This window comes from Microcebus murinus, chromosome 10 (genome assembly GCF_040939455.1).
Source record: "Microcebus murinus isolate Inina chromosome 10, M.murinus_Inina_mat1.0, whole genome shotgun sequence".
Taxonomy (NCBI): Eukaryota; Metazoa; Chordata; class Mammalia; order Primates; family Cheirogaleidae; genus Microcebus; species Microcebus murinus.
In genome coordinates, this window is record NC_134113.1 from 19,622,671 (window position 1) to 19,641,340 (window position 18,670).

At 38.7% G+C, this 18,670-nt stretch overlaps 1 protein-coding gene across 5 annotated transcripts in view; it reads right to left on the bottom strand.

Annotated features, from left to right (window-relative positions):
• Positions 1-17,277, bottom strand: part of MYBPC1 (myosin binding protein C1) — an 86,843-nt gene extending 69,566 nt beyond the window's left edge. For 3 of the 5 annotated variants that reach the window (XM_012772650.3, XM_012772649.3, XM_012772648.3), the window contains exon 1: positions 17,138-17,276. In XM_012772650.3, coding sequence (XP_012628104.1) covers positions 17,138-17,162 — 25 coding nt within the window. In that variant the 5' untranslated portion in view covers positions 17,163-17,276. Of the gene's footprint in view, positions 1-17,137 lie in introns of all 5 variants that reach the window. The other 2 variants (XM_012772651.3, XM_012772647.3) reach the window with 1 other exon arrangement.
• Between the last annotated feature and the right edge of the window lie 1,393 nt (positions 17,278-18,670).

Below are 18,670 nucleotides of genomic sequence, written 5' to 3' on the forward strand. Positions count from 1 at the left end.
GCAGAAATGAGACCCTCTTTCCCCAGAGAGCAAGGACACCTCAGTGTCTCCAACATTGTCCTGCCCTCACGAGAGACACTTCTGAATGACGATAACCTCAAAATCCTCTGGCTCTGCAACATTTCATTGGATTACAAAGCAAGCTGCTGTTCACTGGGAAACAGAATTTACCCCTCGCACAGATCTTTCTGGAAGTGCGCATGCCTGGAATAGATTTTCACCTAACTTATCCAAAATGTTCAAAGCCCTGGTTCTGAGGTTTTATACCAGGCTTCGGATGCCCAGTTATTATAGAGAAGTCTGGCTATGAAGTCTGTTGTTTATTTATTTATTTTTTTAAACTTTTGTTAAAAAAAATATGATTTCCAAGTAGCTAAAAGCATACTTATGACCAAAGAGCATCGAATTTCCTCTGCTGCATCCTTATGGATGCCCAGAACTGGGAATTAGTGACATGTGAGTGAACAAACTGTTTCGTCTCCAAGGTGGTAAAAGGCAGTTAATGAGGGGGATCTCTTTAAAAATTATTTTCTACTTGAGTATTAAATAAAATATAAAAGCAGAAAAGTTTTTGAATTATAGACACATTGTGAGATCCAAGGACTCTTATCTTTGTCAGTGTCTGGGATTTTCCACATTTTTTCCACAAGTGACTCTTTCTGAGCAGGGAGAACAATGCCTCCCAACACGCAGTGTGGTCAAACAGTCACCCTCACGTACAGGCTAAGTGCCCGTGTTTATTCTAGGCAGGCCGGAATGAGGATAGGAAAATGGATGGATTGCACTCTAACAGAAATCAAGAAACGTGTGATGCAGGCCTGCCAGAATGCAACAATGCCTTTTTCCATCACTATTTTTTTTTTCGTGCTGGTATGAATTCTAATTTATTTACTTTTTAAAATTATTTTCATTCATATGACCATAAATCAATATATTAATATTTACTAATGAGGGAGAAAAAAATATATGATCAAAGAAGAGAAAACCTATAGCTTCACAGGCTAGCAGAAGATAACATGGCAGGATGTGATTTGATTTGCAGACAAGGTGAAAACACAAGTGTCCCTTAGACGGCATTGTCAGAAATGCTTCCGTTTCTTCATCCAACATGGAAAAAAATCATCAGCACCGTTGTCAGTCAGAAGACAAAATCCTCAGCCAGAGCATTTTATTTTCAGAGATCTGAGTGCAGAAATGAAAATCTAACACTGACCTCTTGGCTTTGAATGAGTTATTGCAGCACCCGGGTATCAAAATACGGGGAGTGAGAAGCCAATTTCTTTTAACACACTATCTTTTGGACTGAGCCATTGTGGTTGCAAGGCCTGAGGACATCTCCCTGGCTCTCTGTACAGACAAGTTTCTCTGCCCTCCAGTCTCTTTTCCCCAGAGCTGCAGAAGTTATTTATCCTACAACTGTGTTTCATCCTGTCATTCTACCTGAGCGAGTCTCTAGTCCCAATCTGGTTAGGTCTACACTCCCCAGGTTAGTTCAAAGCCATTGTTGGTGGGCATGTCCTTTCTCTTATTACACTCCCATGGTCCCTCTGCTCTAGAGATGGTTTCTCTGTTCAGCTCTGATCTTTCTGCCACTGAGAAGAGTGGTGTCCTGCTTCCCAGCAGACCTCATGCTTTTTGTCTACATGTAATGGAGTCACACAGACTTAGCTCTGCAGCCCGACGCTATGCCTTATCGGTTGTGTAGTCTTGGGCAATTCCTTAATCTCTAACAGCCTCAGTTTCCTCATCTGTGAAATAATAGAATAATAAGAATAATAGAATGACCTTACAGGGCGCTAATTCTTTGTAAAATGCACAGCACGCACCGTTCCTGGCATGTGGAAAGAGCTCTATAATCAACAGCAGTAACAGCATCGTGACCCTTTGGCAATCTTTGTCCATCTTTTTGATGTTTTTCTAAAGGTGCTCAGAGCTAATTATTTCATTGTGTTCTCCTTTCTTATTCTCCTAGCATTCTGGACTTTATAATGATACACTCTTTATTCACTGCAATTTAATTATTTTCCAGTAGTCTTAGTATATTTATGTTTCTTTTTCTCCCCAACTAAACAAAGATAGGGATCTTTCATTCCTTTCCTATCTACCTGGTATCTTATTTTATTGCTGAAAACACATTAAATGCACAGTGAATTGATACAAAAGAATTAAGAAGATTGTGATTAAGAATTCGTGATCATGTATGAACTATCAAGTTGACAATACTTTGTCAGCATCTGTGTCACAAAGGCCCATTCTGTAAGGGAAGCCGTGGTGGCTTAAAATCCAAGTAAGGCCAAAGGTGAATTCTAATCAAATAAATAAAAGAGAATCACCTTGGGCGCTGAACCTGTAAATATGCCTTGAATGTAAATTCTCCATTTCTGCTGTGTCTGTGGTCCCCACGGTCTGTGTAACAGGTCCAAAATCAAACCAAAATGAGAATTGAAAGGGCTTAATTCAACTTCCACCAAATCTATAGAACATGGGTCATTAATAGCCAACTGGATCAGATAGTCGGAACTACACAAACGATACAGGCTACTCATGCTAAGACCTTTGTAGGATGGTTGCAGGGAGTGAAAATAGGAAAATGTATGCCTGCCTGCTAGGTGGGCAGAACCAGAACTTTTTCTTCTTATAGTCACAGAAACCCCATTACATTATAGCCAGTGAATGAATAAATAAATGGCAACCACTTATTGGTACCCACTACAAGCAGGACTTAGTATATATTAATTCTTATAATCCTTAGAACTCTATGGACTTTGTCCTGCAATTTCCCCCCTTTCATTTTCCCTGCTGAATGGATTGGTCTTATTGTCAAGACCACATAGCCTCATATGGATGCTGCCCTATCTGTAGGAGTGGGACGTACCTCAATTTCCTCATCTATGAAATGGAAATAATGGCATAGCCTATCTCAAGGGTCATTGGCAGGAATGAATGAGTTAACAGGGGCAGGAAACATGCTTTATCTCTTCACGGTTATTATCATTATTATCCTATTTTTATTCTGCTGTCTGTGAAGAAGACACTCATGTCTTTCTGCACATGCCACCTGCTAAGGATTTGTCTCACTTCCAGGTCTGTGGGCTGCACTGTGTTCGAACATGTTTGGAATTGGGGTAGGGGCTGAGGGATTGGACCCCGGAAGAGAGGGGCCCCTCATACCTCCACTGTAAAGTGGGAACAGTCATTGAGTTTGATGAAATTTATATACATTGTAGTTTGTACGAGGGAGATAAGTAGATCGATCAATCAGCCATGGTGGGACAGAAAGGATAAAAGAAAATGAACCCTCAGTTGTTTTCAGAGCATTTGAAACAAAGAATTCTAGCTGTCCTAAAACTGGAGAGATGGGAAACCAGGAGTGGTGAAGACCAAGCTGCACAGGACCTAGATGGAAAATGAACCATTACAGGTGAGTCTCAGGGCCCCAAGGAACCCACTATCACCTTGAAGGAACAGCTGAGGCATCGCTGTCACTCTGAGTCATGCCTTTGACTCTGACAGTTTCTGTTATGCCCAGCTTTGCCCACTCTTCTAAAAATCATTTGCATGTTCCCCAAATTCATTGGCTGCCTCTACGGGAATCATTCATTACCAACAATTTGCAAGACACCTCACTGCACAGGGGCCATATTCAGGAGCATTCATGTAGCTGGATTTCATGGAGCTCCCACTATGAACTTAGCAGGGCAAGGGCATTACAAAAGTGGCTGAGATGAGATAAGGTCCCTGTGTTTAAGAAACCTACAGGTAGATGAACTGCCCTTTAGTGTCAATGTAGCCACTGAGCCAGGTCACACTGCTCTCTTAAAACATTCAAGACTCACTACTTGCATGGATCTTCTAGAGCTTCTCAAACTGCTGTGTGCATATGAATCACTTAGGGATCTGAGTAAACTGCAGATGCTGACTATGGGGGCTGCAGCAGCAGGGTTCAAGATTCTGCATTTCTAAAAGGCTCCCAGGTATTGCCAACATTGTCGGTCTACACCCCACACTTTGAGTAACAAGGCTTGGCCCACTGCCCAAATATCGCCAGTTCCCCCCCAGCCCCCTTTCCAATGTGGACGGGAAGCTCCAGGGTTTACAGTAGCTGGGCACTTTCCTTCTCCCTTTAATCATAAGCTTCTTGAGGACAAGGCCCTTCTCCTCCTCCTTTTCAAATTCCATGCAGCAGGTGCGCCATAAATATAGTTGACTGGCAGGCTGTTCCTACCACACGAAAGCCCCTTCTCCTTGCTGCCAAGGAATCCAGAACTGTCCCCTGGCACTCCATGGGCAGCTTTCTCTGTCTGCGTTACCCACAGGGAACACTATGTCTTGCATTGGTTTCCCTCCCGCTGGCCGAAGGTTCCGGAGGCATCCGCCCAAACCCCATCATTTAGATTTCTTCTGACTGTCAACACACGTCTTGCATTTCTTGACAAGGGCAGGAGAGCAATCAGGACTAGTGTTTTTTGGCTCTCAAGAATATTACATCCCTCACCTTTCTAAGGAATCCCCTCCTTTTAAAATCTGGGCTAGAAAAGCAGCAAAGCACCTTGAGTCAAGGAACCTGTCCCACCAGTTTCTCAGCAAGTAATCCTCAGTCAACGGTGCCAACTATTGTCAACTAGCTTAGCTGAGTCTTAATGGTCAAAAGGCTCCTGCCTTCTGGTAAATTTTCTAATTCTTAAACAAGCAAACGGTTATTTATTCAGGTGAGGTCTTGTTATATTTCTGCTTATTTAAAAGCCAAAGGGCAAATTCTGTGGTACTTTCCTGCCAGGTGAATACAGTTGGTTTTTTTGTCCTTCTCTCTTCATTCTCCCCTCCCCCCAACCCCACCCCACAATGTCTCTCTTAGAAAACATGCCAACAGGATGGACTAAAGAAGCATCTGTTTTCCTACTTTTTTTTTTTTTTTTTTTTGAGACAGAGTCTCACTCAGTCGCCTGGGCTAGAGTGCCATGGCGTCAGCCTAGTTCACAGCAACCTCAAACTCCTGGACTCAAGCAATCCTACTACCTCAGCCTCTCGAGTAGCTGGGACTACAGGCATAAGCTACCATGCCCAGCTAGTTTTTTTAATGTATTTTTAGTTGGCCAATTAATTTCTTTCTATTTATAGTACAGATGGGGTCTCGCTCTTGCTCAGGCTGGTTTTGAACTCCTGACCTTGAGCAATCCGCCCGCCTTGGCCTCCCAGAGTGCTAGGATTACAGGCATGAGCCATTGCTCCTGGCCCTATTTTCCTACTTTTTAAATAAAAAGAAGTAATCAGGATACTCTCTGAAAAAAAAAAAAAAAAAAAAAAAAAAGCTCAAGGAGAAGTATTTTCATGGACAACCCAATGGACTGGAGTGTAAACCAACAACTAAAGCTAGCCCCTTCCTTCTTAGGCGAGGGTGGCTGTTCTTTGATCCTTTCTAATTCACAGATATAAACCTTCTCACCCTCTGCAGCACTGAAATGCTTTCAAAGGGCTAGATCTATTTCTGGTGGATTTTTCCTATGATCACCTACTGTAAAAAGCACAGGTATGCCACCAATGGCATGCCTGCACAGCCCGTGCCAGGGCATTCTAACTGACGGGCACTGGTGGCAGCTATTAAATACACAGCCCCATATGTGGCCTTTGTGCTGCTGCCGAAAGACTAGGAACCCAGTAACTCCATAAATGGTCTGGCTCTCTCCAGCGCTGTCCATTTCTATTTTCCATGATAGGAGTTTCAAGGTCAGCAACTAACAGAAGGAAAAGAATCTGTCTTAAAATTCATTAAAATCTTATCTCTCCTTATATGTCCATGTCTGTATATTAAAAGGATATCTAAGCCGGGCGCGGTGGCTCACGCCTGTAATCCTAGCTCTCTGGGAGGCTGAGGCGGGCGGATTGCTCGAGGTCGGGAGTTCGAAACCAGCCTGAGCAAGAGCGAGACCCCGTCTCTATTATAAATACAAAGAAATTAATTGGCCAACTAATATATATAGAAAAAATTAGCTGGGCATGGTGGCGCATGCCTGTAGTCCCAGCTACTTGGGGAGGCTGAGGCAGGAGGATCGCTTGAGCCCAGGAGTTTGAGGTTGCTGTGAGCGAGGCTGACGCCATGGCACTCACTCTAGCCTGGACAACAAAGCGAGACTCTGTCTCAAAAAATAAAAAAAATAAAAAAAAAATAAAATAAAAGGATATCTACAACTCGGTTCTCTCCTTCCCATGGGCTCACTGTCTCAAATATTGCATTATTTGACCTACTTAATAATATTTGATGGGCCCTCATGTGCAATTTAATTTTGATAGCATGGAAATCATGATCATATCACACAAATACATTATATAAGCATTGAAAAGACAGGAAGAACACAAAATAAGTTGTTATTGAGTGTTATGATTATTGGTGGCTTTTTTGTGGCTTTCTTTCTGTCACTTTTTTGGGGAAAAATTTTGAAAAACAAATATTCTAAAACCATCCTTTGGTAATGTGAGGTGTAGGAGAAAATTGTATGCTATTCCTAATTATAATTTCTTATTCTCAAAGTAAAAGTCTAGGTTTGAAATAAACTGTGAATACTTTATGTTTTGTAAACATCATGATGAAAAAGGCTCTACTTGGCCAATTCCTGTATTGTCCCTTGTGGTAGTATAGCAAATTATCTTCATTTTTAGATTAAATAGGAAATAAACACTGTCAGGCATTTCTCCTGTTGATGGTGGGGTCTGGCACTATGTCCATACTCTAGCCTGGAGCTTATATGTCAATAGCACAATGCAAATTGCCTTAGCATAAAATATTGTTTGCATGGGTACATCCATAACACATAGAGAAATTTTGATTATCTTAATCATAAATGAACCCCCTAAAATCAGCAAATACAAATAACAGTGCATTTTTATTGGCCATATTGCTTATGTGCTTGTGATACAGAATTTGGACATGAATCAATGTTTAATTTAACGTTTTCACATTTATTTGCTTATTTTGTACCCCACTTTATTCATTATAGGCTATAGGTATGGATATTTTATACCTTGGCATTTAAGGGAATTACAGATTTTTTGGAGACAATTCTAAATAGATTTATAATAGTGCTTCTCAACCTATGGTCTGGGACTCCCAAGAGCTCCTAAGACCATTTTGAGGAGTCCAAGAGGTCAAAATGATTTTCATACTAGTAATGCTAAGACATTATTTGCCTTTTTCATTCACATTAACTTGCAAATATACAGTGGAGTTTTTCAGACGATATATAATGTGTGTTAATATCAGTATTCTGACAGCTAATAGAATGCGTGCTTATGGGCCGGGCGAGGCGGCTCATGCCTGTAATCCTAGCACTCTGGGAGGCTGAGGTAGGCAGATCATTTGAGCTCAGGAGTTCGAGACCAGCCTGAGCAAGAGCAAGACCCCATCTCAACTAAAAATAGAAAGAAATTAACTGGACAACTAAAAATATATAGAAAAAAATTATGGAGCATGGTGGCACATGCCTGTAGTCCCAGCTGCTCAGGAGGCTGAGGCAGGAGATCACCTGAGCCCAGGAGTTTGAGGTTGCTGTGAGCTAGGATGACGCCACAGGCACTCTAGCCTGGGCAACAGAGTGAGACTCTGTCTCAAAAAAAAAAAAAAGAAAGAAAAGAATGCGTGCTTTTGTATTCTTGTGTTTTAAACATTTATCAATTTTAATTTCCACTATAGTAAATAGTATACAATACACAATTTTAATTTTTAATATAGTAAATATTATATTATAATACAATGTCTATTGTATTAGAAATGAAAATTAAAATTAGTGTATATAATATTTACTCACATAAACAAACTGCTGTTTAGTTTCTTCAAAAATTATTGAGTGCAAATGGATCTGAGTCCAAAAAGTATGAGAACCACTGGTTTAGAATTTATTGCAAATCTTTAGAAAAAGATTTTGTGTGCTTTTATTTTTGTTTTTAAGAAGAAACTCATCATATACATCATTGGGGAAATATTTGTAGGCTTGATGATTGATAAAATGAATGAATCATCAAAATAAAAACCATAAATTGATTCTGAAGACAATGACTAATTTTCCTAAGCTCATCATAACAGAGACTAGAGGACATTACTGTCTAGTAACACCTCTCCACGCAGAGTTCAGCTACCACACAACCTCACTTATCCAGATAATGGCTTCTGACCAGCAAATCATAAGGGCCTCTGAAGAGCAAAATGGATTTGGTTCAAGGTCCTCAAGCTCCATGCGCTAAGAGTTCCCATGCTTTTACCCATGGGAGAGCCCCCTAGGTCCTCAGTAAAGCCAGGGTCTGGGGCTAGGGCAGGCTAGCAGGTGCCTAAGGAGCAAGATTTAGGGAGGGGCTCCCTCTCAGGTGCTCATCCTGTATTTGCACAACCCGGAAAGTGACTGCCTTCTTAAATGTTGTGCATTAGGCACCCAGCTCCTCCTAAAGTCATGCTCACTGAACCCAGTTAGCCAAATTAATTACCTGGAGTGGAGTCAACAAACAACAAACGGAATTGAGGAGAGCAGCTTCACAAGCTGACTGACAAGAGTGCTGAAGAAGACAGCAACCTTCTAGCAAGGAATGAAGCTGGAAAGCTACAAAAATCTGCACACAAATTCAAAATACCAATCAGCATGAACTCACATAACACCAAAGCAAATAATTCCTAGGCTCTCAGGATATCTATAGTTTAAGACAAAGTTAAATTATATCCGCTGATTTTTAAAAGCAAAGAATAATATATTGCATTTTAGGAATGTTTCTATCCAAATTGGTTGAAATAATAAGGTTGAGAGGTTACATAACTAAATTAACTCTTAGCTCTGCAGAGAATGCAGCTATTTAGAATGATTTAATCAATTTAATCCATATTTATTTACTATGGCCAAATGTTTCCAGACTGTACTCTAAGGTTCTGAGTAGATGAAATCTGATTGTACATTGATTATTTAAATGATCAATGACTCATTATTCAGCTTGATGGAATTTCTCTGAATCCACAGGGTTTTTTCCTCTCCTGGTCAATTTGTTCTTTTACCCTTCTAATTATGCATGTTTTGATTCAGGATGTAATTCCCCACAGGAAGAGGATTAAAATATGGTCATTATTACATGGCAACAAATAGCTTCTCATTGTTAACATGGGGCTAGAGGAAAATAAGATATTTTGCTAAGATTCTACGTCATATCTTCCTCATTATTCTTACCATGTTTTAAAGAATCAAATGGGGGTTGGGATGGCAAAGATGAGGTTACTGGGAGGAGTTTTACTCATATTGGAGGAGTTTAACATTTTAGCACAGGTCAAAAGGAAATCATTGCAAAAGTGATTTGAATTGTTAACAATTTTCCCCTTTAGTGCTTCCCTTTGCCTTTGCACAGGGTCTGTATCACCTATTTATATATGGTTATTTATTTACAGTTATAGGGTTATAGGATATGTGTCTTAAAGGCCTTGCCCCAGGCCATTGCTGGGCCTCACACTGGGTGACTTTTTAAAAATAGAGGAAGGAGAGGCCAGATGCCAGGTGGGGTCATAAAAATAAAATTCCACTGCAGTAAACACAGCGGCACTCAATCAATCACCCACCATATCCATATGTGGTCATGGAGAGTTCTCTGTGGGGATATCTCAGAAAAACCCAGACCAAGGAAGGCCCTACTGGCCAAAAAGCACCCCTGATAGGGAGAGAAATCTCAATGTCCCACAAATTCAAGCCTTGTAACCCTTGGTGGCAGATATTGTTACTTCTGAAGGGTGACTCTTTCATCTGAATGGGAAAGGCCATGCCCCACAATGGAACAGTGAAGAAACAACCCAACCAGTTATCACCTTATGTCTGACAACTAGAGACCCCCAGCTGGATATGGTGCATTCCAGTGGGAACACGACAGAGGCCTTGGACTATAGACCTTATATTCTATCTGAGCTTCTGTAGGTGAACGCTAAGATGTTTCACTACGAATAAAAAAACGAAATACAAGGGTGGCAATGATGGTTACGATAATAGTAGCAACCTTTTTGGAATTTATTATAAATATTATCTTAAGGCAAAGAGGTAAGTGGTGGTTATTATGTATCTTACATTGGTGGACATGCCCTCAACGTTTATAGTAAATGTGAAGCATTTTATACCTTATGCCAAGCAAGATTTCTGAGTTTACTGCTCTAGAAGGAAAATACTTGAGATCTTACTATATGTTAGGCCCTGTTCTGAGCACATTACCTGATTTATTTCAGTTAATTATTACTAAGACCCAATGAATTAGGTACTGTTTTATTCACATTTTACAGATGTGGAAACTGAGGCATACAAAGTGTAAGTAACTTAATGCATGGTGCAGCTGGAATGTGAACTGTCTAGAGTGTTCTATGAATAATATACTTTGTTTATGTCACTGTTTAATAATGCATATTACTTAATATAAAGAAAAAGCCAAAATACATGCTATATGCAGAACAATCCCAAAGACAAATGCAGATTTATTCATATACATGAATTTTTAGTTGTAAGTAGAACATTCTGTTCCAAGATATATAAAATTTTTTAGAAGGTGAAGGCTATTACCTGATGCAAGCAAAGAACTCCTGAGGAATTTTAAAAGAGATCTGATGGAATTTAGAGACAGATTTGTACAATTTTGGAGAAGAAAACTATTTACACTAAATAGTTAAACATAAGTCAAAAAGTGAATAAAACAAAATGATAAGATCTAACACCTGACATATTATTAAACATAATTTTAGATATTACATTGATGTGCCAAATTGGCCTAAAAAGGATTCCTAAGGGAGTAGAAAAGGGCAAGTCTTATCAAAGTGGATTTAGACTTGAAAGGCAGAATGAAAGTCAGATTAGTTAGCTTTTTGTGAACTCATTTTGAGAAAGAAAGAAGCATGAGATCGAATGATCCTTGTCTTTCTCTCTGCCAAATCAACTAATTCACACCCCAATCTGATGGGATCTAAAACTTTACTCTGGAAATGTACATAAAAGCCCGAAAATACTCTGTCCCATGAATGGGAACATCCTGAAATCTGGCTTGTTGTGTAAAACAAATGTACTCTCTGTAAATTAGAACTGAGCCCATCCACACAGCGCCAACTTGAGTGCGATGAGACAATATAATCGCTTTGATTTTGGGGGTCTGTCTTTGCAAAAAGCTGCAAAGACAGAGAGCCCTGTTCTCCCTGGTTATACTTTACACACATGTGTGTAATTAAGTGTCAAAGTGTTTTCTTCATTTTTAGTTTCATCTTAATCACCATGCTGTCAAATTTTAGGAAACTGCTCTTGATAAACAGTAGCTCCTTTCTGATAAACTCAGAACACTAATTCAGTAGCTACTTTTCTGTGTATTTATTGAGTTGCCTAAGGATGCAATGCTCTGAACCAATCAATGATTCCAGAAAAGACATCTGTTTCCATCAAGAACTGACATGGAATAAAAACAAAGCGGACATGGCCATATCCCCTCAGTTACATACATGAAATTAAAATTTTTCTACTTAAAATTGCTAGAACTTTAATCCTGTTCTTTATTATCTAACACACTCAAGTATGTCTAGAGATGAAGTTTAGAATTACCACTGAAGTCACTGGCTGCCAGGAGTATTTTGTGTCTCTTAATATAGTTTTCACAGACTAATTAAGAAGGACGACGGCAGATAAAAATAGTAATTATTAATAAAATAAAAATTCTTCTGTGTATCCATAAAGAGCCTAAAAATAAATTTTAAATAAAACAGGCATAAGAATGTTAAGCAAAAATACTTCCTGGGGCTGTAAAACTCAATAGCAATAATTTCATAGCAGCCTCCTCCTCTGACCCTCTAAAATTGAAAAAGAGAATGTACCTTTTTACAAAACTATTGTGAGAACATCATTTTATATTTATTCAAGCTTTTAAAGAGACCATTTATTTATTTATTTTGGAGCATTTTTAAAAAGCAACTTCAGCCTCTATAGTTTATTCTAACATTCATGTTGCATTCGAGGATACTTGGAAATTGCTATAACTAAGGAAACTCTATGAATTGTGTGTGCATAAGAAACCTAAAATAAAGTGTTTCAAGGCTGTGTCTCATGGCCTAAAGAAAGTGAGCCATTGACAGGATAGAGGATCGTACATGTTTCATTTTTCCCTTTCACCTGGGTCCCTCAGACAGCTAATGAGCCTAACCTCTACCTTTGATCATTTCACCAACTTCCTTACCCCTGACTTCACAGCTGTTTGAAAAGCCTGGGAACAAGAGGGAAATTGCTTTAGACAAACTGGGTAAGAAGCAAGGATACAGCTTGTTTTTCCAAAGTTTTTTTAAAGCGATATATTTAGGGTGCTTGAGAGGAAAGAATTGGCCAGTCCTTTATTTATCTTCCTAACAGGTGCAGTACGAACAGTCATAAAAGCAGTCTACTGAAAAAGAATGATTCTGCCAAGTATTAAGCTCCTCTGGCATGCATTTGCCCTAAGAGTATCCCTTCCTGCAACAGATAGCTCAAATCTATGCCATGCATCTCCAGTAGAGCATGGCCATTTTTTTCAGGGGGAAAAATATTGTGGCATTTGTTCATATAACTTCTTTATTCCTCATCCAAATCTTCAACTTGGCCTAAAGAACCATTCCAAGTCAAGAGGGGAAATCATCATCCTTGATAAAATGCCTCCTTCCTCCTCTCCCTTCTTTCCTCTTATTTTCTGCATAAATTGTTAACTTTTCCCCAATTTGAGGTAAAGATAGTATTCTATGTAGAATACTATGTAGATAGTATTCTATGACTTTCCAAAGACACGTTTATTTTGGTGTTTGAAATAGGCTGTCCAGTCTCATGCAGGTAGAAACTGAAGGTCAAAGAATAAATATGAGAGGGAGGTTTCCCACCATGAGAGCTCCTTTTCCAAAGATGGCTCAGCCCTGAGAAATGCTTAGAAATGGGCAAGAGGTAATGAATGCTGCTCTACATTTAGGGAGGTTTGGGGCCCAGCAGAACTTGAAAATATAATGAAATCTCTAGGGATTTAGAAAGGGGATATAGAAAGATACAGAAAGGGGAAAACTCCTATGGATTGAAAATTATCATGTTCTCTGTTACCACGTTCCCAGCTATTCCTACTGAAAAAGACCAATATGGATGTGGTAGATATTGTATATGTTGACACAGCAAGAGAATCTGTCACAACGACTTCGTGCTTTTGATTCCCAAAGTTATCAGAATGGCTCCTTAAAATTATGGTCACAAGAGAACCTCTGTTTGGTCGCATGATTGAGTTTTCAAGAAGGGGTCTTACATGGAAGATGAGAAAACTACTGTGACTCTCCTCAGGCTATTTGAATGACACACAAGCATCAAGGAGGAACTTTTGCCTTTTTCTGACAAGTTAAATGCGTTAAATATGATAGGGCCTGGTATATCACATAACAAACGTTGACATTCACGTTAAGGCCTCAACGCAGTGTTTTAGAAGAGAATTTAGCTGAGTTTCACAGAATCTGACAGTTAACTATTGTCTCAAGATGTTAAAGAACCAGGCTTTATGATTTCAATCATTACATACTGCAGAGATAAAATTCTGAGAAAAACATTTTTGTGGGTTTAATAGCTATTCATGATATTTTAAAACTATTAATAGAGATTCTACCACAGAAGACAATATATGGCAATTTTCTAATTTTATATTGATAAAATTTCTTTTTGACTGGAAAAGAGAAATCTCCAGTGGATGGTGATATCTTTACATAGTAGGATCCAGGGGCAGTTAACTGTAGGGCACTTCCTAGTGTTCACTTAATAGTCGATACATAAATCAGCAAGGCATTTTGGGAGATCCCACAAATCTGAAGCTTCCTTCCACATCTCACTATTTGATTAGAATAACTTCATTTTACTAGGCTTCAAATTCTGCATGAATCCAAAGTGTAAGATAAGCCTTTTATCTGGAACTGACAGTACAAATAATATATTTCTCAAAGAATACATACATAACTGACAAAGGTAGAAAGGGCTGGGCATAGTGGCTTACACCTGTAATCCTAGCACTCTGGGAGGCTGAGGTGGGAGTATCGATTGAGCTTAGGAGTTCGAGACCAGCCTGAGCAAGAGTGAGACCCCGTCTCTACTAAAAAAAATAGGAAGAAATTAGCTGGAACTAAAAGTATATATATAAAAAATTAGCCAGGCATGGTGGTGCATGCCTGTAGTCCCAGCTACTCGGTAGGCTGAGGCAGGAGGATTGCTTGAGTCCAGGAGTTTGAGGTTGCTGTGAGCTAGGCTGATACCACAGCACTCTAGCTTGGGCAAGAGAGTGAGACTCTGTCAAAAAAAAAAAAAAAAGAAAGAAAGAAAGAAAGAAAGAAAGAAAGAAAGAAAGAAAGAAAGAAAGAAAGAAAGAAAGAAGGAAAGAAGGAAGGAAGGAAGGAAGGAAGGAAGGAAGGAAGGAAGGAAGGAAGGAAGGAAGGAAGGAAGGAAAGAAAGAAAGAAAGAAAGAAAGAAAGAAAGAAAGAAAGAAAGAAAGAAAGAAAGAAAAAATAAAAGTAGAACAATGGGAAGTGGTTACTCCTTAAAAATAATGCTTCCCTTCTCCAAAAGGAGTCACTGAGCAACCCCAAAGATTTTCAAGAGTTTAAATAAGATCTGTTGACCAATTACTTCCACTGGACTTCCTCTTCGAGGTCCAAAGCCACACCTGTCCTTCCTCCTCCTCCTTACAATAACCAGCTCTCCCAAGAGCCAAGCTGAAAACTCCCAGAATGAAGCCACTGTAGGTTGGGAGGCAGTTGGGTGAGACATTCTTTGCACCTTTAGGTGCTGAAAACTCACTCTCTTTTGAAGAGTCACCAGATACTCCTGGATCCTAGGAGGGTCAAACCGGCCCATGTATGCTATCAAGATTCACAGCAAGGGGTCATGTTCTTCTGGGCATGGTTTTCTCAGTTGGAGAAAAGAGCTCAGATGACCCATAGAGGCTGGAGGAACCTGTTGTTTGAGAGGGTTTCTGCAGATAGTTTGAAATGACTCCGAAGAAGGTTTTATTCTTGGGGCTGTCTTTCAGATGGATGCTTACATGGAACAAAACCAGCCCCAGTGAAAATGAAATGACAGGGAAAGGTAAAAGGACCAGAATAGTTCATGAAATTGCCATACTCCTTACTCTTCTGACGTAAACAGTGTTGAAATGAAATGATTTCACTAAGGAAAACTCTTCAAGGTGCAGTTCCTTTAAGAATCAGTTCTGCTGGTAAGGGAACAAAAATCTCTGTACTTCCTCAGAGGATTTTAAATATATCAGTAACTCTCTTTTTGCCCCCACTCCCTACCATCCAAATTTAAACTAACCAAAGAATCCATGGGTATAAAATTACTGTGGCAGGAGAGAGACTCCTATGCAAATCAACAGTGCTTTTACAGCAAAGAAAACAATAGAGACATTAATATCCATGCAGATCTCTTCAAAAAGAAAAAATACATGTATTTATTTGGAGGGGAGGTGACCGAAGTGAAAGATGTATTTTCCTCTTTGTAGCTCAAAATTTTCATTCTCCCTAAAAGTAGAATGAATCAGAACGAGCTGTCAAACAAAAAGTAAAACTTCATCCTGTCTAGCAATCCGAATAATTTAATTAGCTTTATAGGCTCTATAATCTGTCACACCTTATTTATTAGTTTTTCAGCTTTCCTGTCATTTCCAGTTGTGCTTCAAAACAACAACTGCAAATTTGTCCACTAAATTCAGTGTAATTAAAACAATATTCTGCTCTCAGGAAATACAGAATGCATTTCATCCAAGTCAGCCTTGAAGAGGTTAGTCAAGTGACAGATCAGACAAAAAGGACACTTAATACACATGTAAATCATTTGCATTACAAATAAGACACTTTAGCAGGGGCTGGACTCCCTGCCTGGCAGTCAGGATTAAGTTCCCATATTAATGCATGCATTTGGTGTGGTTATTTCGGGTAGAAGACTTCATCCATCAATGCCCTCTTGCCACTAAGTAAGGCCAACCTGTAAACTGATCACCACAGCCTGTCAACACTGGTTACTTAATTACATAAAGAAAATATATTTAAAAGACTTTTGATAATTTGGTTAGTATTTCAACTTGGGGTTCAATGTGTAGCATCTTTTTCAAGGTTCTTCAAAATAACAGTTAAAGATATTTTTAAGAATTAAAAATAAAAAACCTATTATGTGCCCTGCAAATCATTTTCTTTTATTTGCAGAAGTGAAAAACAAAGATTTGGTAAGTGCTAATGAAGATAAATATGAAGTAATATTTTTTGAAGATATTTCCATTAAAAATTAAACTCAATGTACTTATACTATTAGTTTATGCTTTTTATTTGTTGTTTTTGTAATTACCAATCCCAATTTACTTGTTATTAATCAGTAGCTTTAAAATATTGATTGTATCTTTTTTATAGAAAGGAGAAACTTTGTTAGGGAAAATATTTCTTATAATGAATATTTTCAAATTTTCAGTTTAATTATTTTTAAAATGCTACATATTATGAAATTATCTATAATAAAACTCATGAAATCAGTGATATTCAGAGATAGTTTCTTTTATCCAGGTGTTTGATTTTCTTTCCATGTAAGAATTTAATAATGAAGCGCCAAAAACACTGATAAAAGCAAAGAATGCCTTCATGTATGTATTTTAAACCTATTGTAATTAAAAAATATAGCAAATCTGGAAATAATGTCCCAAGTTCTTTTTTGAAACCTTGATCCAATCTATTAATCATTTAAGAAATCATTCCAAGCCCACTGCTCCCTGCAAATTGCAAATACATGGTGAAAAATCTGTGATCAAGCCTAAGAAAATATACTTGAAAATGCAATCTGTTCCCTGTGAACAATTAACATCCTGAAATGACACTTTAAGGATTCCTTGCAATGGAATGATAAAATTCCCATCTGGTAATTTTAGTCAGTATTCCTTTATAAACTATCAGACATTTTTTTCATTTATTACAGTCATGCTGTATTTATCCTCTGATCTTTTTACTCTAAAGGATCTTTTCCTTAAGTCACAATGATTCTATTATTTTACAGTCTGTTTAAGAAATGGGATATTTGCAAATAAACACCAACATAAACATGCTTGATTAAAAAGTACAACAGAAAGATTTGGGGGTGAGTCTTACCCTCTTTCTTAGTGGGTTCTGGCATGGCCACAGTAAGATGTTATTCTCCAAAGAGTTTTCTCCCCTCCAGGACTAGTTGACAGAAACCCCACAGGCGGTCGAGAGATGGTGCAGGTCAGTGTGACAAGCAGTTGGGGAGAAACCCAGTGCTTTTATACCGCCCCCAACATCAATCATGTTGGCACCTCCCTTCCCTCACCACAAGGATGCAGGAACTTGACAGCAACCGGGACCTTTCTCCCATCTGTTGTCTGCACTCTGCTCTCTCGCCTACTGGAAGGAATCTCCTGCCCATCTCATGTGGCTGATGAGAACACCTCTAACTTTCTAAATTCAGCGCAGCCTCGTGCTCCTTGCTCCTCTCTCTCTGACAGATGCTTGTGCTGACTCAGGCGTGCAAAAAGTTTGCTGGATGGTTAAAAATTAAATTAAAAAGTCATATCGAGGGGGGAGGAGGGGCATGGGCAATATAAGTAACCTTAACACTTGTACCCCCATAATATGCTAAAATAAAAATTTAAAAAATTAAAACAAATTAAAAAAATTAAAAATAAATAAATTAAAAAGTCATAATATGCCAATCCAAACTATGCTTTAATTTTCACTAAGATTAGAAACAAAAATCTCTGTATTCAGATGATAATTTTAATGCTCCAATTAACTTTTCATTTTCATCAGTTTTTAATTATTGGGTTTTAAATATTTCTTTCTTTCTTTTTTTTGTTGTTTTTTTTTCTTGAGACAGAGTCTCACTTTGTTGCCCAGGCTAGAGTGAGTGCCGTGGCGTCAGCCTAGCTCACAGCAACCTCAAACTCCTGGGCTCAAGCAATCCTTCTGCCTCAGCCTCCCGAGTAGCTGGGACTACAGGCATGCGCCACCATGCCCGGCTAATTTTTTCTATATATGTATTAGTTGGCCAATAATTTCTTTCTATTTATAGTAGAGATGGGGTCTCACTCTTGCTCAGGTTGGTTTCGAACTCCTGACCTTGAGCAATCTGCCCGCCTCGGCCTCCCAGAGTGCTAGGATTATAGGCGTGAGCCACCGCGTCCAGCCAAATATTTTCTTATTTTTTATTGATATGTCAATGCTAATTTGTCAAGCTAAATTTCTAAGTTAAATTATCTTATCTCATTTTCTCTTCCAGGGATAGCAAATATTTCTATTAAGGAATATTTAGCATTTGCCTTTTTTCAAGAAAAATACTTTTAAAAAATTATAGGGCAGCTGGGCACGGTGGCTCATGTCTGTAATCTTAGCATTCTGGGAAGCCAGCACAGGAGGATTGCTTGAGGTCAGAAGTTTGAGACCAGCCTGAGCAAGAATGAGATCTCATCTCTACTAAAAATCAATCAATCAATCAATTAAATAAATAAATAATTATAGGGCATATAAAAGAATGAGGCAATGATGCATGCAAAACATGGATGAAGCTTGAGAACATTATGCTAAGTGAAAGAATACAGGCGTACAAAAATAAACTATAAAACAATAGACCACATGATTTATAATTCCATGTACATAAAATATCCA